This window comes from Amborella trichopoda, chromosome 4 (assembly GCF_054954075.1).
Source record: "Amborella trichopoda isolate Santa Cruz 75 chromosome 4, AtrichopodaSantaCruz75HAP2 v2.0, whole genome shotgun sequence".
In the NCBI taxonomy this organism is placed as follows: domain Eukaryota; kingdom Viridiplantae; phylum Streptophyta; class Magnoliopsida; order Amborellales; family Amborellaceae; genus Amborella; species Amborella trichopoda.
In genome coordinates, this window is record NC_142339.1 from 1111900 (window position 1) to 1130331 (window position 18432).

An 18432-nucleotide genomic window follows, 5' to 3' on the forward strand; every position below is an offset into this window, starting at 1 on the left:
GGATCTAAATACAATGTATGCTTTTCATATCTAGATCTGGATCTGAATGAATCTGAGTAGATCCAGACCCGATCCGAAAAAATTCGCAGCCTTATTTCGAGAGGAGAGACAGGTTGGCAAAGTAGCTTAAAATAAGATGCTTCACCAAGGAAGAGATAAAAAGATTAAGGTTTTGAGGAGAGAGAGTTTTGAAGGCAAGGCTCCTTATGCTGCCCACTATGGGACATATCCATGTCTTTGTGTTTGTTTTAGTTTTCTAGTCCCTTTGCATAGGGGTTTTGGTTGGGTTTGTAGGGTACAACACAGCTAATGTTCATTCTAAGCATCCAACTAATTAGTCATCTTTCTCTGTCTTTTCTCCAACTAATTAGTTCCCTCTCTGTGTAAGGCTCGCCAATGGAAAATCAATTCTACGAAATCACTTTCCCATATATTGACATTGTGGGGATGCAACATAAGAAAAATTCTCTCATGTTTCTTATGAACCACAAATGTCGTCATCCACCGGAGAGAGACTTCCCACGTGTCTATATGATTTAAAAATAATTTTAATATATATAAAAATAATTATATTGACATAAATTTAACATAATTATATTTAAGTTATTAACATAAATAAACAACAATTTCATATAATTATTTTAATTTTTGAAAATTATTATTCTTGTGGATATCAACTACACGTAAAAAGTAAACAAAATTGATGAAGGGTCACTTTTCACGGACCACACAATTAGGTGAAGTTATATTAGAATAATGGTTATTCGATAACCCTATGGCGACCCATTGCATGATTTAGCCCTTGCTGAAAAATATCCAACATCGAAGCCTTAAGGAAGAATGATGTGGTATAAATTGTCCGTGGCAAGGATGCTTTAGCGTGCACATGTGTAGAGACTTTTGATGTCGCCTGAACGTGATGCGTGAGCTTAGGGCTCGTGCCTTTGCTGACCATAGACAGCTAAAGTAACTACCCCCAGGTTTTTAAAAAATGTCTTTGCGGACCATGGACAATCAAGGTAAATGCCCCCAATTCTTCAAAAAATGTCAGACTCCCTTACCAAGTAGAAATCGCCTTATGCAAATCGCCAAGTTATATCACCAAGGATAGTCGGTTCGGTTCACAGATCGATCCTTCGGTTCACAGGTCGGATCGATCGATTCCGACCCAATGAGCAAATGAGTTTTAAAAGGTCGATCCGACCCAATGAGTTTTAAAACACTAATGGTATATAATTTTATCCGACCCAATGAGTTTTAAAACACTAATGGTATATAATTTTGATGCAAAAAGTTCTTAGGATTCTTTCAAAATGTATTTTTATATCTAATTATAAATTTTAAATTTCAAAAACGGTTAAAATAAAATAGATCTATAAACATATGAAAATTTTGAAAATGGACGGTGTAGATAATATGTTGTAGAATGTACTCTTTCTTAAACTTAAAATCTTATTATTTTTCCAAGTCATACATCACGCTGTCAAGATGATCAATCAAAGAGTTTTTCAACATTAAATCTACTTTTTCCAATGGATTTTAGAAGTGTATCCTTACTTCTACATTATAAGATTGCATCTTTGAACTTTTTCCATTAGGAATAATTATGCTGAACTAAAAACTTATTTTTATCTCTAATAAAAATAATTAAAATTCAACAATAATATAAATCGAATAAATCTATAAACACTAAAAAATCTCGAAAATTGATAGATAGTAGCGTACTATTTTCAATTCTTGAACTTTTTTTTTGTCGTGCCTATACATCTTGAGGTTGAGATGAACAAATTGAGGAATTTTTAGTATCAAAACAAAAAAAATTTAAAGAATTTTTTAGAAGCGCATTAATCTGATTTTTTAAAACCTCGCACTCGTAAACTTTTCCCTTTGAAAGTAAATCTCCAGGAAATTTTGAAGATGAACAATCAAGATAATCCGTTACAAGGCGCAGTATTTTCATGATTTGAAATCCGTCTTTTTTAATGAATCCAACATCACAACAAAGATGAGAGCTAGTACAAACTTGTTTCCACTCACAAAGCTAACAAAAAGATGATCCCCTCGCAACGAACAATCCTTCATTTTGTCGAGCTCTAAACATTCAAAACTATGAATATACATTCAAAACCACGTCAAAATTCTCTAATCACCCCACAAAACAACGAAAGAAGCGTGCTTAATGAATGTAACTATGTTCAGGAAAGGCCCATGAATATACACATCCTTATTGGTTTCATGGAGAGAAAGGTCAACCACACAAGGTGACATCAATTAGATGGAGACTTCTTGTGCCAAAAATGGATCAAAAAATTATGGTTCTCTCTCTGGATCAAAAAATTATCGCTCTCTCTCTCTCTCTCTCTCTCTCTCAATTGGTGAAAAGGTATACACACAAATTTACACACCAAACTCAAATGTCAAAATGAATGTGTTTTCTTCTCTTCTCGCTTTTTTGAACAAGTGATCCCCGAAATATACACCTGAAGATTAAAAAAATAATAGGATTGATTAGAATTTAGAAACAAAACATGAAGTAACTTCATAGACATAAGACCATGAAACATTTTAATGATACATCCATAGGAAGGTGAACTCTAGTCATGAGAAATCTCATCTCAACTTGACTCTAAAGAAAATCCAGCCAAAGAAACAGAGCACACACAGACTGTTCTGAAAGAGAAGCCATTTGTAAGAATCAAAGCCGACACCCCATAAGCATAAACAAGTTATTATTGCGTATGGTATATGGTACACAGCTAACAGATCCACCATCAGTTCCCAACGATGGACAGTGAAAATGAACCGAACGCCCGGTAAACCTTGGTCATTGACATAATAAATCTTGGTTTGATTTGATGGTTTCACGTTACTATTCAAAAAAATCTCTCCACTGTCCACTTTCCTCTTTTTTTCACCAAGAGGTCTCCACTGTGCATTGTAACGGGTAGATCTTGGGACCTCAGTTGTGTACCACCATACCACATAAAAGATAAATGAAATCGAACAACGACAAAAAAGCATACCTATTTGATAATTTGAGAGTGCTTTTGGCAAGGCTTGACCAGATCAAAAAATAAAATAAAGCCAGCACCTGTGGCTTCTACAAGAGAAGCGCGGTAGAAATAATACATGGGCATGGAAGAGTCGGGTAGGCTAATGCTATCTGAAGACGAGGCTTCCGTTTTGTTGATGTCTTAAGTTTTCGATGAGGGACTGGTAGAATGACTTTAATGCTTTAACATCACTGCACTGCTGGATCCCATGCACAAAGTTAAGAACAGAAAAAAAAAAAAAAAAAAAAAAAAGGCTACTACACACAAAAAACAAAAAGAGAAAAAACCACTCCAAAGTGCTGACAAGTTGTGAAAACATAGGTAAGGACCGTGTGTGGATCTGCACATCATACTCCATCAGAATATATTTCCAATAACAAGTCCCACAATTCGTGTGTGCATTTGTGGGTGTGTGAACGAGAGAGAGAGAGAGAGGAACCTCAAATTTCCACCAGCTACAAAATCACAGGAAGAATAGGAAATATGAAAAGAGGGCAATTTCAAACTTAAGATTCTAGTTATGAAGCAAAGAAAGGCTCAGAAAACAATAAGGAAGAAAAAAACTAGTCAAGGATCCATACCTGGAGTGTTTGACAATACTGCTCAGCAAGGTTCTGAGGACAGTGAGCAGCTGGGAATCCTTTGTTCACAAAATGAATGAGAAAGTCATTACCAAACTTCTCGTACATGACCTTCTGAGCGGCCACAATTTCTCCAAAAAGAACAAGCTGCAAAATTTGCACAAGAAAATAGTGTGTTCATCAGTTTTGACAGAAGTCACAGATACCTTGAAAAGACTAGAAAGCACAAAATGAATAAAGCTTACTGTGTTTGCATCACGGAGCTCAAAAGAACTATCGAGCACACTATATAAACAGCAGTTGGTAGCAAATGTCTCGATAATAAAGCTCCGGAAACCAGGCACCTGTAAGGACATGGGAGATAAGAGAGTGAGAAATGAGCATTACAAATTAGAGATATAAAGAATGCAGTAAGTTTCAGAGCAATAAAGCGTGCAATAAGTTTTAGAGAGTGGAACAGTGCAGTGAGTTTTAGATAAGGAAAGCATGCGGAGACCTTTAGATAAAGAAAGAATGCAGTGGAGTATTGGAAAGAGAAAACAAGTTAGAGAAATAAAATGGTGCAATGTTTAACCGGAACCGAGCAAAGCTTAGCTCTAAACTAGGAAGATTGCAAGTCTTTGAGGAATAAAATCGTGCAATGCTTGACCGGAACCCAGCAAAGCTTAGTTCTAAACTAGGAAGACATGCAAGTCTTCAAGGCCACAAACCTTTTCTTCCTCATTCGATAAGGTACACCAGTCTCTTATTAGTTTAACAAAAATCTGTACACAAGCCTGTAACCAACAAGGTCATTAAAGGTCAGTAATTAATCAAATAAACTAGCAATATTGTCTAAAGAATGTCTGAAAAAGACAGTAGTAACTACAAACTTACCTTTCGTACAAGGATGTCTTTGTGAGTACATGCAGTATAAAGAAGCAAGCGCATTATTTCATCCAAGTATTCCCTGCTTTTAGGGGTAAGGAAAACTGATGATAGATCATGTGTAGTCATCACATGGAGGAAGGTATACAGAGTTCGCTGAAGCTCTTGCAGCTCTCGAAGTTCCTGTAATGCCACATTAAAACCAATATAACTAAATAAAAGGAAGTTATCCACTTATTCTAATTTCCAGGTTATATGGGCAAAGAAAAAAGAGACAGTAGAATGATCAAACATTTGCAGACAAAGAGAGCCAAATACGAATAGAACCACATAATCATTCACTCAAAGGAAAAGTCAGCGATCAAGAAGCAGAGAAGATTAGTAACAGTTTCGGCTAAAATAGTAAGAGCGAGAACCTACTGTCTGCTCCGAGAGTATGAATTTTTTAGATTTGAAATTGTTGGAAATTGAAGCAAAAAGAGAAAGAAAGGTAAGGGAGGGAAAGCATTGGTTGTTTTTGGGACAAGCCAATCAGTGGATTCACTAAAACTTTTCGTCAAGTCAATAATAGCTCACGTATCAAAAGGGAGCTAAGAACAAAAACAACACCCTACTTCTAGCCTCTCTTCTTTTCTTTTGGGGGGGGGTTAGTGAAGTGGTAGAATTCGGACTCTGAGCTGCTCATTGTCTTGGACTTGGGCCAACAGAAGACAGTTGGACTCAGAGAACTTTCCCTTACTGAGAAGCCTTTGTCTGGAATTTTTCCAAAAATAATGTTCAATTTTGAAAAACACAGAATCTACAATGACTAAATCGAGCATTTGAAATTTTATAAAGAAGAGCTTTGAGAATCTCAGGGAATAGTCATGATAGCTTTATTTAGACAACTTTAAGATAGATCTTAACCAAAAGGTGACATATTTTCTGTATCCTTTTGTCGAATTAAAAGCCATATCTTCAGGAAGAAACTGGTTTAAGTTGTATCTCCCTCCTTTGGTCAAACTAAAGTTCATATCTTCGGGAAGATTCTGGTTTAGGCCATTTCTTCCGCCATCTGTCGAACTAAAAGCCAAATATTCAGGTACGTACTGGCTTAGGCCGTATCTTCCTCCTTTTGTTGTACTAAAAACAATACATTCACTATTCAGGAAGATACTGGTTTAGGCCATATCTACTGGTTTAGCCCCTCCCTCCCTCCCTCCCTCTCTCTGTGGGAAGGCAGATTGTGCTTTGGCACTTACAACATATAATGGATGAAATAAGGGCAACCACTGAGAAGATGGGGGTTTCTTTTAGCCATATATGAAGAGAATGTAATGCAGAGGCTGACACACTTGCTCAAGAAGTCTCCAAAGCTGGACTAGTTATAAATTCTTATGATATATAAAGAGTTGAAGCATCTAGCAGAGAGTCATGCATAGGTCTAATTGTACATATTAATGAATTTAATTTACCAATCAAAAGAAAAATTTCAATAATGTATCAAAAAAACAGAGAGAGATTTTAGCATAAAGAGTAACACTCGCTTTATCCTAAACCATCGTATTGTATGTTGAGTAAAGTGGGATTTCAGATTTTTTGAACAAACTCAAACATCTATTGGTGAAAAATGTAGAAGGACAACTTCAAATCAAAAAGTGAGGATTTTCGAAAGTGAAGAGTCAAAATTGCCCTCAATCATTCAATCCACCTAGAATTCCAGTTCTCCACATAATTTCTATTCCCGATTAAAAAAATTAGCTTCAATTCCCAAGAGAGCAGAAAGCTTCCATTGATAAAATAGCCATTTTAAAAAGAAGTAAACCATGCAATACTGTCTTCGTATTTCAATCTTTGGATGGCCTACATGATCTATGACGGCATTCTGGGTACTGTCCTTATATAATCGATTGAGAGGAAAAGAATAAAGAAGCTGAACTTACCTCCGTGTTACCTCCAGGTCCAGAAGGGAACACATCCTTGGGGAGAATGTGAAACACACGACTTGCAATAAATGGAAATATTTCTTCCAATATTGCACCCATTTCACCCTTGAATTTTGATATAAGTTGATTGATTAATACCAGGAAGCTGACCAATTCTTTGGGCTGCATATATGAATTACACAAATTAGAGCAGGTGCTAACCTCCTAACCATAAGAGAATTATTTCATAAGGAAATCAATTTCCAAGCAACAAGCAAAGAGATAAAGTTGTTGAAAGCAGCAGAAAACCTTTTAACTTCGAATGCAAGGAAACAAGATATGGAGCTTTAATAGTTTGATCTCAGGTTCCAATCCTAGCTTGTACAGCCAAAGGTATGGTTAACAAGCAAAATACATGCTCTCAAAAGGACCATAAGTAACTTCTGGTTGGCTAGAGTAAATGGTCCATAAAATGGGTTCATTGTGCAGGAATTAAGATGTTCACATTCAGTCACAATGGATGCGTGCAACTACCCACAAGTTCACAATTCAAATAAGTAGACAAATACTGCGTCTTACTCAAGGTCACAAAGCAAAAGTTCTTCTAAATTTCTAATTATCAAGGGAGGTGAAGACAAATACCAAATATCTAAATGCATTTAAAAAGTCCCTAATACTGGTTCTAAATGTGACCAATCATCATTATGTAGAACCTTAATATTTAGGCATGCTGTTTCAGACATCCAAAACAAGCAACAAATAGAGTCCTCAGAATTATGTAATACAAATCAATAACAATGCATTTAAAAAGTCCCTAATAGTGGTTCTAAATGTGACCAATCATCATTATGTAGAGCCTTAATTTTTAGGCATGCTGTTTTAGACATCCAAAACGAACAACAAATACAGTCCTCACAATTACGTAATACCAATCAATAGCAACATTTGAACCATGAAATGGCATATATTTTGCATCCATCACGTACAACAAGCGCAGAAAGGCTTATAGATGATGGTTAATGGGAAAAATATTTCAGCACAACAATGCCAATATTTTCTCTCCACTCATAAGATAACTTGTGTAGCCAATCCAATATCTTCCAAAAGAAGATGAATCCCCAATAAACCAATTCCAGTATGTAAAAAGCCACCAACAAAAAAAATCAACAGAACTGAGGAACTGCAACTAACATAGAATATTAGTTAGTTCTATCAGGGAATTTTAACAAAAAGCCCTCAAGAATGCTTATTTCAACTTTGCCCCCATATGAGGAATTTGCTCTCTACCACAAAACCTCCGCTTTTTGGAAAAGGTTAAAGTTCAACTTCTCATTTTTCTTAATAATCAGCTGACCTGATGGCTAAATTGACTCATTACCAAAATCACCACCATCTTTATGGCGGCAGAAGAAAAAAACAGTGGGCGCATAATAAAATTGGGAGTGGTTGAATCTGTCGTTTTCTAAAAACCAGGTGCTTACAAGATATTGGTATTTGAAATACAGACATATTGTTTTTCCTTCAAGAGATTTGAAAATAATGAGTTGGTAAAGAGATTTTTAAATGGGGAGTATAAAACCGTTTTTATATAGTGTAGAGTGGCTCTTCACGTGAATGGTAGTGAGGTGCAAAGTGCACCATCATGTGCCCTTGCATAAGCACCTGCGCATGCGTGTGCACTTAGCATCCTTCACAATCCAAAGGAAATGTTGATTTTGTACCAACAACAACACGTGCAAAGGAAATGTTGATTTTGTAACAACAAAAAGAAAACTTACTTGAGATATCAGTTTTGTAATAACATCTCATTAGAATCAAAATAGTGAGCTGTTGGATCTCTCCCATTAAAACAAGTGTTTACAATATTGATATTTGTAATACCGACATCTTGCCTTTCTTTCAAGAGCAAAATTCTACAGATGTCAGTAATCAGTATATGCAACAACAATACTCACTGGAATCAATGTCTAAAAAAAGTCAAAGCCAAGTCACAATTTGGATTTTGAAAAGCGACTTGAGTCGGTATATTCACTAGCAAGTTGGCCAAAAAATTGACAAATTTTCCAATTTTTATACCAGAGAGCAAAAAATTCGAACAAAAAATTGGAATGTTATATTTTTTAAGTCAGCAACCCCCAAAACGGACTTGAGTAGAGATTCAAATCAAGTCACGACCAACTATTCAAACATTGAAAAAAAATAGAAACTGCAAAATATATGTACTAAAGATCTAGCTAGCATTAATATCTCACAACGATACAAACTGCAAAACATCAGTAATCTTAAACATTGATAATTTGAAATTCTTTAAAAAAAATTTGATTTTTCGAGGGGCAGAATTGGAAAGTACCCATTCTACCCACTGTGACTGGGCAGGGAAAATGAAATGCTGCAATCATAAAAGCACCATCTCCTATGGGCTCTCTAATAACTACCCCTCTATTAAATTCCTCAAAACATGATATGTTTGGCATCTGTGATTTAAAACTTGGACTCGTCGGAACTTGCCAGGGTCCTGAGCCTGATTCAGCAGTTCGACTAGGCTGAGTCTGTAAAAATTAACAAACTAGGTCCATGATCAAGTCAGATTCGGGAGAATCTCCAAATCTTTTACACAGACCAGGTAACTGGCCCGTGTTCAGGTGAATCAGTTAGTCTGAGCCAGAGTCAGTCAGTTTCCAAATACAAGGTGACTTCCTCAGCCAAGATAATGCCTTCTTCAATCTTATACAAGTATCAGTAGGGTCATGAGCAGCTCATCTTTCATTTGCTCGATGAAGACAAATTCTTCCCACTCATTTATGGGTAGCAATAAAATGGGACTGGCAAAGAAATTTTCATAAAAAAAAAGAAGAAAAATAATAAAAAAAAAGGACTAGAAATGGCAATGTCACTAGCATAAAACCAGTGGTTTAAAAAACGGATCGGTGCCCCGGATCGGTCACCAATGGCTAAGAACCTTTCCGCGCTCGTTATCAAAACAACCAACTTTCTTTTCTTGAAAGAAAGTCATCGAGTCAACATCATTTTCTTTTAGTAAATTCGTAGCAGTATAATAAAAAGGCCAGCTGCATTGGATCCTAGGCGACACTTTGAGGTGGCCCAAACCCTAAATAACCCTCCTTGGCAATACAGCCTGCCTTAGGGAGGGCTACCATGGGCAGCACTAGCAACACAGTTGCACACACATACACACACAGAGGGGGGGAAGATGTTTCATGTTTGAATTGCTATTTAATTCATTACCTCATTTTATTATCTCTTAAAATTGATATCATCTCTTATGAAATCGAACTCTCACTTAAAGGGCATTTGATTGCGCCTTTCTTAGTTTCCTAATTCATGACGTATTATGAGAGTCATAGCCACCCCCCCCCTCGTTGCCTTCCTCCACACTGGACCTCTTGTTTCCCTCTCAGGGGCCCCCACAAAAAAGAGGCCACCATCTGGCCTAGGTCAGATGCACTAGGGTTATTAAGGGGATGGGTCTAAGGCAGGGCAGACCAGGCCGAAATACTCTAGGTATGGCATGAAAATATACTCCTGGATTGGCCCAGGCCCAACCCGAATTACTAATAAAAAGGCCGACCCCGGCCAGGGCCCCAAAAGTCGGGCGGGGCCGGGCCATCATGCTAGGCCCATGGCGTATATAAATATGGAAGAAAGAGAACATCTTAATATACTTATTTGTACTAAGAAAATTCATGCCAAGCGGATGCTAGCTAGAGCCCGGCACGAAAATGTTTCAGGCCCACTAGGCCTGGCTCAAGCTCGCCACGATGGCCTTAAATGCCCGAAACTAGGTCTGACCAGAAATCCTGCAGGCCGAGACTGGCAAGTTAACAGCCCTAAGCCGCACAACCTCCCATTTTAATGCACCTCCCATTTCTTCTACACTGATTAAGAGTCCACATATATAATCAAGATGGTATGCCCTGTGAGTCGGGTGCTAGGTTGCACCGTACATATAACATCTACAATTTATGTTAGATACCGGCATAGACCTCACACCAACACGGGCTGCTAAAGATCTGTTTTGATTCAGTTCTTCTGTGGCCATGCAGGACCAGGGGTAGGTTGTGCTAGCAAGGTATCTGTGGGCTAGGATGAGTAGCAGACTCCATATAGACATGGGAAATAACTCTCCTACATACACACAAGATTTTTGTACCATCCTTCTCCAGTCCCCCTGGAATTGGAAGGACAATCGCTTAATGCAATTCGAGGGACTAATGGATCCACACTTTTAAGTAGAGAGGCTTGTGGGCATAATTAGAGGGTGTTATAAAAGTTGCCCATCGCGATCTTGACCCACTACGTATATAGGAAGCCAATACAGTGGATGGTGTACTGGCCTCAAATAGGGTTTCTGGAGAAGGTTTGAGTGAACGAGAATCCATCATTCTTTACCCTTTTGCCAAGAAAGGTTACAATTTTATTATGGTAACTAAATCATTAGATGGATGTTTTTGTTCATCAAATAATACACAAGCATGACAAGAAGTAAATACTTACATTACTGGACATCATCAAAGCAATTCCATCCCCTCTTTGTAACAATTCTTAATACCTTTATCTTATAACATTCTTACCTTGTAATATGTTTATCGAAAGACTTCTCATCAGTGTTCAAAAAATCGCAATCTGGTTTAGGAATCTCCAGGGACAATGCTTATTCCTGATCGGAAATCGGCAATTACATAATATATAATATGTAACATAGACCTTTTATTACAAAAGAGCCGGATGGCTTAAATGGTGAGCCAGGATCTATTGAACTACGAGATCGAGGTTCAAATCCCTTGCAGCGCGCTTCCTTTTTTTTAACCGTTTGAAAAAAAAATTGTTCGTGCCTCATTTTTCTTTTTAAGGGTTAAAAAAATATAGCACATTGCAGAGGATCAAACATCAGATCTCACCCATAAGTTCAAATGGTCAAGCCAACCTAAAGATTATGCCCTATATATTATATGGTCGTATTCTTTTCTTTACTTTTTTTCCTAATTTTACCATATCATCAATCCAGGCAGATTCGGAACGAGATAAGTGGGTGGACGATCCACTCCGCCGATCCACTTAAAAAATGCTTCTCATGTAACAGGTTTTTATAGTGAGCTATACCAGTAATTATGAAAGGGAAACTAAGCCACATAATAAAGTCTACATACTCCTGCTTCATAGAAATATTTAATCAATAAAATAAATAACTCTCCTAGTATCATATCCTGTCTAAGTTGCATACATCTCTAGGTCCACAATCTAACATACCAACTAAACTGACTAATCTTTATAAGATCTCCAGAACAGATACACAATTATAGGTTGTGATTTGCATAAGGTTGCAACCTTAAACAATCAAAGTAAGGTGTACATTCAAATTTTCGCATGAGATGCAATTTTTTTGTCGAAATTTCTAAGGATGATGCAAGAATCTTTTTCTATCTCTAATTACAAAACTTTTAACACCAAAAATGATTCAAATCAAGCAGATCGATAAACACATGAAAGTCTTGAAAATAGACGGTCCACATAACGTGTTGCAAGATGTACTATTTTTAGGATTTGAAATCTCTTTCTTTTTTTCTCCATATCTATACATCTGGATATCGAGATGATCAATTCAATACTTTTCGAACATCAAAACAACTCTTTTCAAAGGATTCTAGAAGTACACCTTAATTCTACATTTTAAGGTGCCAACCTTATATAAACTTTTTCCATAATTATATACCTATAACTATCAACTATCTAGTAAGAGGGATATAATGTAGGCCTCAAGCCTCAATACAAACAAATAAGTCCAACATATAACCGAATGGACTATGGAAAACAGGCACCATCTAATGAAATCACAGACGCTGGTGGAGAGAATGGGAATCACCATAAAGGTCATTTCCTGTTCTAGTGGGTCCCACTCTCCAACCATCACTTGCCCAGGTCCCCATTTTAATAGGAAGGCGATGACCTAAATGGGAACTGGTTTTCCATAATCCATTATGGTTTAGTATACTTTCCCAAAAAGAGTAATATTGGAACGGGGCGAGTGAACTGATAAGATAAATTGTGGTCATACATCTAGCTGTGAACATACGGCAACAGAGACAATAAGTACAACAGCACTGAATCCTTATACGCACCTCACTTTCCACAAGCAATTGTTCGAGTGCTCTAGGAAGGTAAGGAAATACTGATGGCCCCAAAGTATCGACCATTCGGTGAAGAAATGAGGTAACCTGCAGTTACCAAAATCAAATATAAGATTATGAATTGGCCAATTCAACTTGAGAGAACAAGAGTGCACTGAGGTCTTTTTACCTTACTCCTCAGCTGTTCATGCTTGGGAAACACCACAAGGACTTGCATAAGAACATCCAGAGTCTGACAATTTCAACAAGCCGGAAAAGGAAAAATTCAGACATAGTACAAGAAAAATCTTTCTAGAAGACACTATAGAATGAAAGAAAGAAAATTTGCATGTGTGTGTGAGTTCTACATATAGAATATCTTTAAGAAGGGTAAAAAGGAATTCTTCTGGTAAAAATCAAAGATAGAAATGCATTATCCTTTAATTTTCAAAAAGAGAACTGCCACGTAATCTCAAAGGTCTTTCTGGATTTTGCCCAATATCAGCACAAGGATTACCAGTAAAATACTAAAATAGGCCAAAGATTTTTTTAAAACTGGCATCATGCATCAAAGGAATTCAAAGATTTAAAGCTCATGAATATACCAGACATTTTTTTTGAATGATAGAAATATGTCAGAGATTTCCGGAATCTAAAGGACATATTGGACCTCAGATAGAAAAGGAAAGAAGAACCACTCATATCCAGCCTTTCAATCATTTTACCTGGGATAGATCAACTATATACAAATGAAATAGAGTTGAAATCAAACTCTGGAATCAGGTATTATTGGTAAAACCCCAAAACCTGCATGTGTGCATGGCATATACGAAAAGCTTGTCCATTTACCTGCTTAAACATGTATCCAATTGTGGGACGTCCAGTTGTCACAAGCCGCTCACTAAAACCCTAAACAATTCATAGCAAGAGAGAAACATAAGATCTGTGATTTATATATAAAAATATTTTATTAAAAAAGATGAAAAAGCTACTGGTGCCTAAGCTTTTTCCCAGATCATCACATAAGCCGCTTATTTTAATTACTCTAGTGAACAAGACCAACTAGAATAGCATATTCTTGAGTTAAAACTTAAAATCCAGTATAATTTGCTGAAGTTGAAGCAAACCAGACCCATGTAAATCAGAGAGCAAGTCAAGCATGAGAAACCAGAAGCGATCTTTATGTGACCATGCATAAAACATGTTTCTTGGAATGGATGCTTCAGATGATAAGAGCACAAACATCTGATTTTAATCTGAAATACCCAAGCTAATAAGGAACATATCGAATGCAGCTCCTTGCTATCTCTAGTTCTCTACATACGATCTTTAAAACTCCACCACAACGATGGCAAGACAAGGGGATGGTTGTGAGGAGAAACTGTCCAACTCTAGAAACCAATGAGCACAAGTTACAGATAGCTTGAGAATGAAAGAAGACCTTGCTCAGTGCATTTATAGCCACAATTGCTTGCTGGATGCGAACTACATTAGCAGCATTATCTGCAGGGTTCTGCTGTCTGGAGTTTGAAAGCAGCGAATCAACCTGCAACAAGCGGAGGTATATTAAGGTATATCAAACAACACAAGGATGCAAATAGCAATAGCAACCACGTAAACTTTACAGATAACCTGAAAGTTATTTAAAATAAATCAATCTTCCCGAAAATGACTATAGCATTAATGAAAAATGCCTATAACTTGATGCAGACCCAATCTGCAATACCTCAGCAAAGCATCACCAAAGACAGGATGGTTGCACCGAGACTGCATGGGTAAGTAACCATGTGGACCACTCACAAGGGATCATGGCACATTGCTAACCAACAGATTAAGTGCTAACAGATTAAGTGGGTTCCAGAGTGTTTCCAAGACAATATATATGCCCAAAAGTAATCAATGTACTATTTCTAGGCTTCACCTAATAGACAAGTACAGGTCTAGCAATTCACATCATAACCACCTCAATAAAAGTTTAGATATTATCAAGGAAACAGTTTGTTGAATAGTTGCAAACTAACTGGCCTAGTTGAGTATTCCACTACAAGAAGCAGCAGCTATAGCACCTGTCGACATAGAGGCACGAGCAATGCCGAGAGGTATTCAGATTGCTTATCTGGCGATACTTCCTCCATTCCAATCAGCAAGCCAATTGCCTATAAACATGCACAAAGTAGTGTGAACATAAAATCATTTGCCATGTAAAAGCGTAATCATCGTCAGTATCAGAGCCTTTTCCCAACTAATTGGGGTCGGCTACACAATTTCTGGTCCGCCATTCTGCTCTATTAAGGGTTGGGTCAAAGTGTAATAATTACAAAAAATCAACTTAAAACATAGCTATCAGAAGTAGGAACACAAAACAAAATCAAAATTTGGAGCCTTTTGAAAGGAATTAGAAATAGTAGCAATTTGCATATAGATGATATTCACCTCAAATATGTGACTTCCATCTTCTGAACCCATTCCCTTCAGCTCTTTTGCAGACCAATCAGATCTTGTGAACTCAACAACAGTATCTTGAAGACTCTGATCATCCACCCATCATAAAAAAAAAATAGTCAACAACAAATGTTGAACCAAGGAAGAAAAGACTTTAAATAAACACAAGTACAAATAAAACCCAAAAACATAACTTCAATGAAATGCCTGACAGCCAATTAGGCAAAGATAGAAAAGCATCAAAAATACAGGCAAAGATAGAAAAGCATCAAAAATACCAAAAGGTACCTGTAGGATCGTTGGAATGAAGGGTATAAGATGCCCTCTCAAGAGCTTCACAACCCTTGTGAAGAGATAACTGGCTCGCCGGCTCACTCTACGATTTGGGTGGTGGATACCCCTTGCATCTAAGAACACACCAAGCACCACATGCACATACTCTGTGTGCTCTTGCACAAACTTTGCATATCTAAACACAGTTTCCAAGTGAGCCAATGCCACAAGCCTATGAGAATGGCAAGGAAACCTTGCTGATAAGAGCAATGGAACAATCTCACCCAAGACCCCAGTTCCAGTCCGGATTCCCTCATCACTAATCGCTTCCCCAATCGCATATAAAAGAGAAATTGCAGCTTCTACCTCTTCAACTTGCATTTCCGAGGATCCCAAAGCAGTCGCAAAAGTGTTCCTAACAAATAGTTGGGTAACATCGGGTGCCACTCTACCTGCACTTCGAAGAAGCACGAATAAATCCCTTCGATATTCTAACATTCTATCCTCCTCTTCCATTCCAATCTTATCCGGGATATTCAGGTTTTCCCTATATATGGGTTCATAGCAAATTCGAGCTCGAATGACTTCTAGGATCTGACCCAAATGAAGAATGTGCTTCTCCCTCAAAGGGGAGAGGCTTTTCATGGTGGAAACATAGTTTGATAAAAACTGAACAGTGTTAAAAGAAGAATCAATCTCATTGTGCTTCATAACATAGAAAACAGATGGCAAAACCTCATCCAAGAGTTCAATGGATAAGCTTTTATAATCTATGTTCGACTCACAAACTTTTTCAGAGTCCAGTCTCTTTGAGCAATCCAAAACCTCAGTTGCATAGCAAGTAAGAAGATCAGAGACAGTAGATTTCAACTGGGTTTCTTCATCTCCTAAAACCAAACTAAAAACCCGATTTATTTGGATCTTCCTTAACAAAGTGAGCTTTGATTGAGGGTCCATTCTCTTACCAACAATTGAAGAAACACAAGTAGAAGAAGCACATCTTAAATGCTCTAATTTCAATTCAGAGAGCATGATCTCGAAAAGAAGAGGTACAAATACTTCATTTGCTATGAGCCCTATATCAATCCAGTTCACGTATCTATGCATAGTATCCAAAACACTAGCAGCTAGCTCTGGATTTGAGTCTTTATACAAGGTTACAAGTTCATACCAGGCTCCAACAATTTGAGGCACACATTGTTGCCTCATTGCATCCTTTACTCTAACAGCTGCTTGTAACTCCTCTTGGCTTCGAGGATAATCCAAGCTTATGAGCTCTTCATCTAGGGCATTCAAAACTCGACAAAACATGTCAACAACCAATGGACCTTTAGAGAGATGAGACAGAAAATCCAAGAAGATGGAGGACCAGGCAATGGGGTATTCAAGGTGGATTAGCGTTACAATGATTTGAGCAAGCTTGTTCTTTACGAAGACTGGAGCATTCAAAACCCTGATTGTGGATGAATCCTGACCATCAAGACCTTCAAGACAAGCAATCGAAGTAATAGATTTGCGAATAAAAGACCTTTCGTCTGAATTCAGAGAAGAATACCTAAGCCTTAGAACTTCTTCTAAAGCTTGCAAGCACCAGAACTGAACCTGAGTGTAGTTACTGTAAGAGAGCCTCTCGATAAACAAGCGGTGTATCGAAGGGGTCTCCTTTATCTGTTGAGAATAAGCAATAGCCTGAGCCTTGAGACTGGGGTTTATATTTCCTGATTCGTCAAAGCTGATGATAATTGCTTTCTCTAGGTCATCCATGGCTTGAACCAGAAGTGAAATTGGTTCTGCTCAGTCTAGGGTTTTAACGTGTTAAAGCTCTGGATATATCATAGAAAAATCTCTTCTCTGAAACAAATCCTCAAAACCCTTTAATTAAGAAATTAAAAAACCATTAGATAACCATAGAACGCCACGATTAAGCTCTCTCTAGCTCCTCCTTTCCAATGGATTGCAAAGGACCCTAGTAGCAGACACTAATGGCCTGCTTTAAAGCAGAGAAAAAACCCTAAAAGCAGGCGGTTAAAAACAATTCAAATCAATGACTCTTCTCAATAAACTTAATAAAATAGGAAGGTAAAAAAAACAGGGCTTTATATACAATGGTTAGGAGAAAATCCAGATGGGAGGATAGACTCTCAAACCCTCTTATTACGTATTTGCAGAGAAGTTCTAGTTTCTCGTTATTTTTTTCCTTGTTTAACGATGAATGAAACAATTTGCTAACTGCGCGCCTCTCTCTGCGATTATATATAGGGGGAGTACAACCTTAAGGACTTGTTTGGGCAGCACGCTACGTTCTTGATTAACTTAACACTACTTTTCTTGGTTAATAGGTTTAGAATAACAAACGGAATGTTAATGGGCTTTAAAATTGGGATTGTACAACGAGGCTCACAACTATCCGATGTGAAATTTGATAACTCGGATGTGTTACAAAGTTTAATAAATTTTATTTTGAACTCTGAGCTTGATCAATGGAATAATTGCAGCCACCCAATTTCATCAAGATTAATGTAACCACCTTATATCAAAGATAAATGATATTATTTTAGGCTTTTTTTAAAAATTATTGTGATATTCAAAAATAATATTAATTTAACACCATAAGATTGTAAAAATGTATCCTTGTTTCATGCCCACGTTTCTAAGTTCAAATCTTTAATTAACGGTAGGGTTTACATAAGGTACCACCTTAAACCTCCTCAAACCTCCTCGTCGTCCAAAGATAAAGTAATGGTGTTAAAACTTTATGATGCACTTTTTTTGGGTTTGAAATTCTTTTCTATTCAATATTCATATATCTTGAGGTTGAGAGAATTGACCAATGAGATTTTTTGACAAAAAAAATGGATTGTCCATTTTACAATGGGTGGGGTCTAGCTTGACCCAAACAATCACCAACATCACCGGGCATAACTTGGGATGTAAAAATATTATGTGATGAATGCACAAGAAAACCTCTTCGGATTTGCCCAAAATCTTTGGAATTCATTTATTTCTCCAAGGGGTGGTTTGTTTTGGGTTTGGTGCGTTTCATGTCTCAGTCATCCAGACCTGAGACCCAATCCACATGGTCCCGTTAGGTCTAGAAATAAATAATAATAATTTAAATTTTTATTTTAACAAAATATAGTTAATATTATTTGACTTGTATAATTATATATTTAAAATTAATGTATTT

General features: G+C 37.1%; 1 protein-coding gene across 6 annotated transcripts; it reads right to left on the minus strand.

Annotated features, from left to right (window-relative positions):
• Positions 1–2053: 2053 nt before the first annotated feature.
• PSD (ARM repeat superfamily protein) lies at positions 2054–17593 on the minus strand. 6 transcript variants are annotated; one of them, XM_011627017.3, is made up of 14 exons: positions 15261–17593; positions 14964–15059; positions 14597–14686; positions 13972–14076; positions 13380–13439; positions 12721–12783; positions 12543–12638; positions 6424–6588; positions 4511–4684; positions 4345–4410; positions 3880–3978; positions 3635–3781; positions 3024–3249; positions 2054–2480 (listed from the first exon to the last, which is right to left on the minus strand). In XM_011627017.3, the coding sequence occupies exons 1-13, from the start codon at positions 17007–17009 to the stop codon at positions 3160–3162; spliced, it is 3000 nt and encodes a 999-aa protein (XP_011625319.2). In that variant the 5' UTR covers positions 17010–17593; the 3' UTR covers positions 2054–2480; positions 3024–3159. The 6 variants fall into 6 exon arrangements, with proteins under 6 accessions (XP_011625319.2, XP_020526101.2, XP_088720328.1 ...); XM_020670442.2 differs by having other exon boundaries at positions 3024–3252; XM_088864200.1 differs by lacking the exon at positions 2054–2480 and adding an exon at positions 3493–3508 and having other exon boundaries at positions 3137–3252.
• Between the last annotated feature and the right edge of the window lie 839 nt (positions 17594–18432).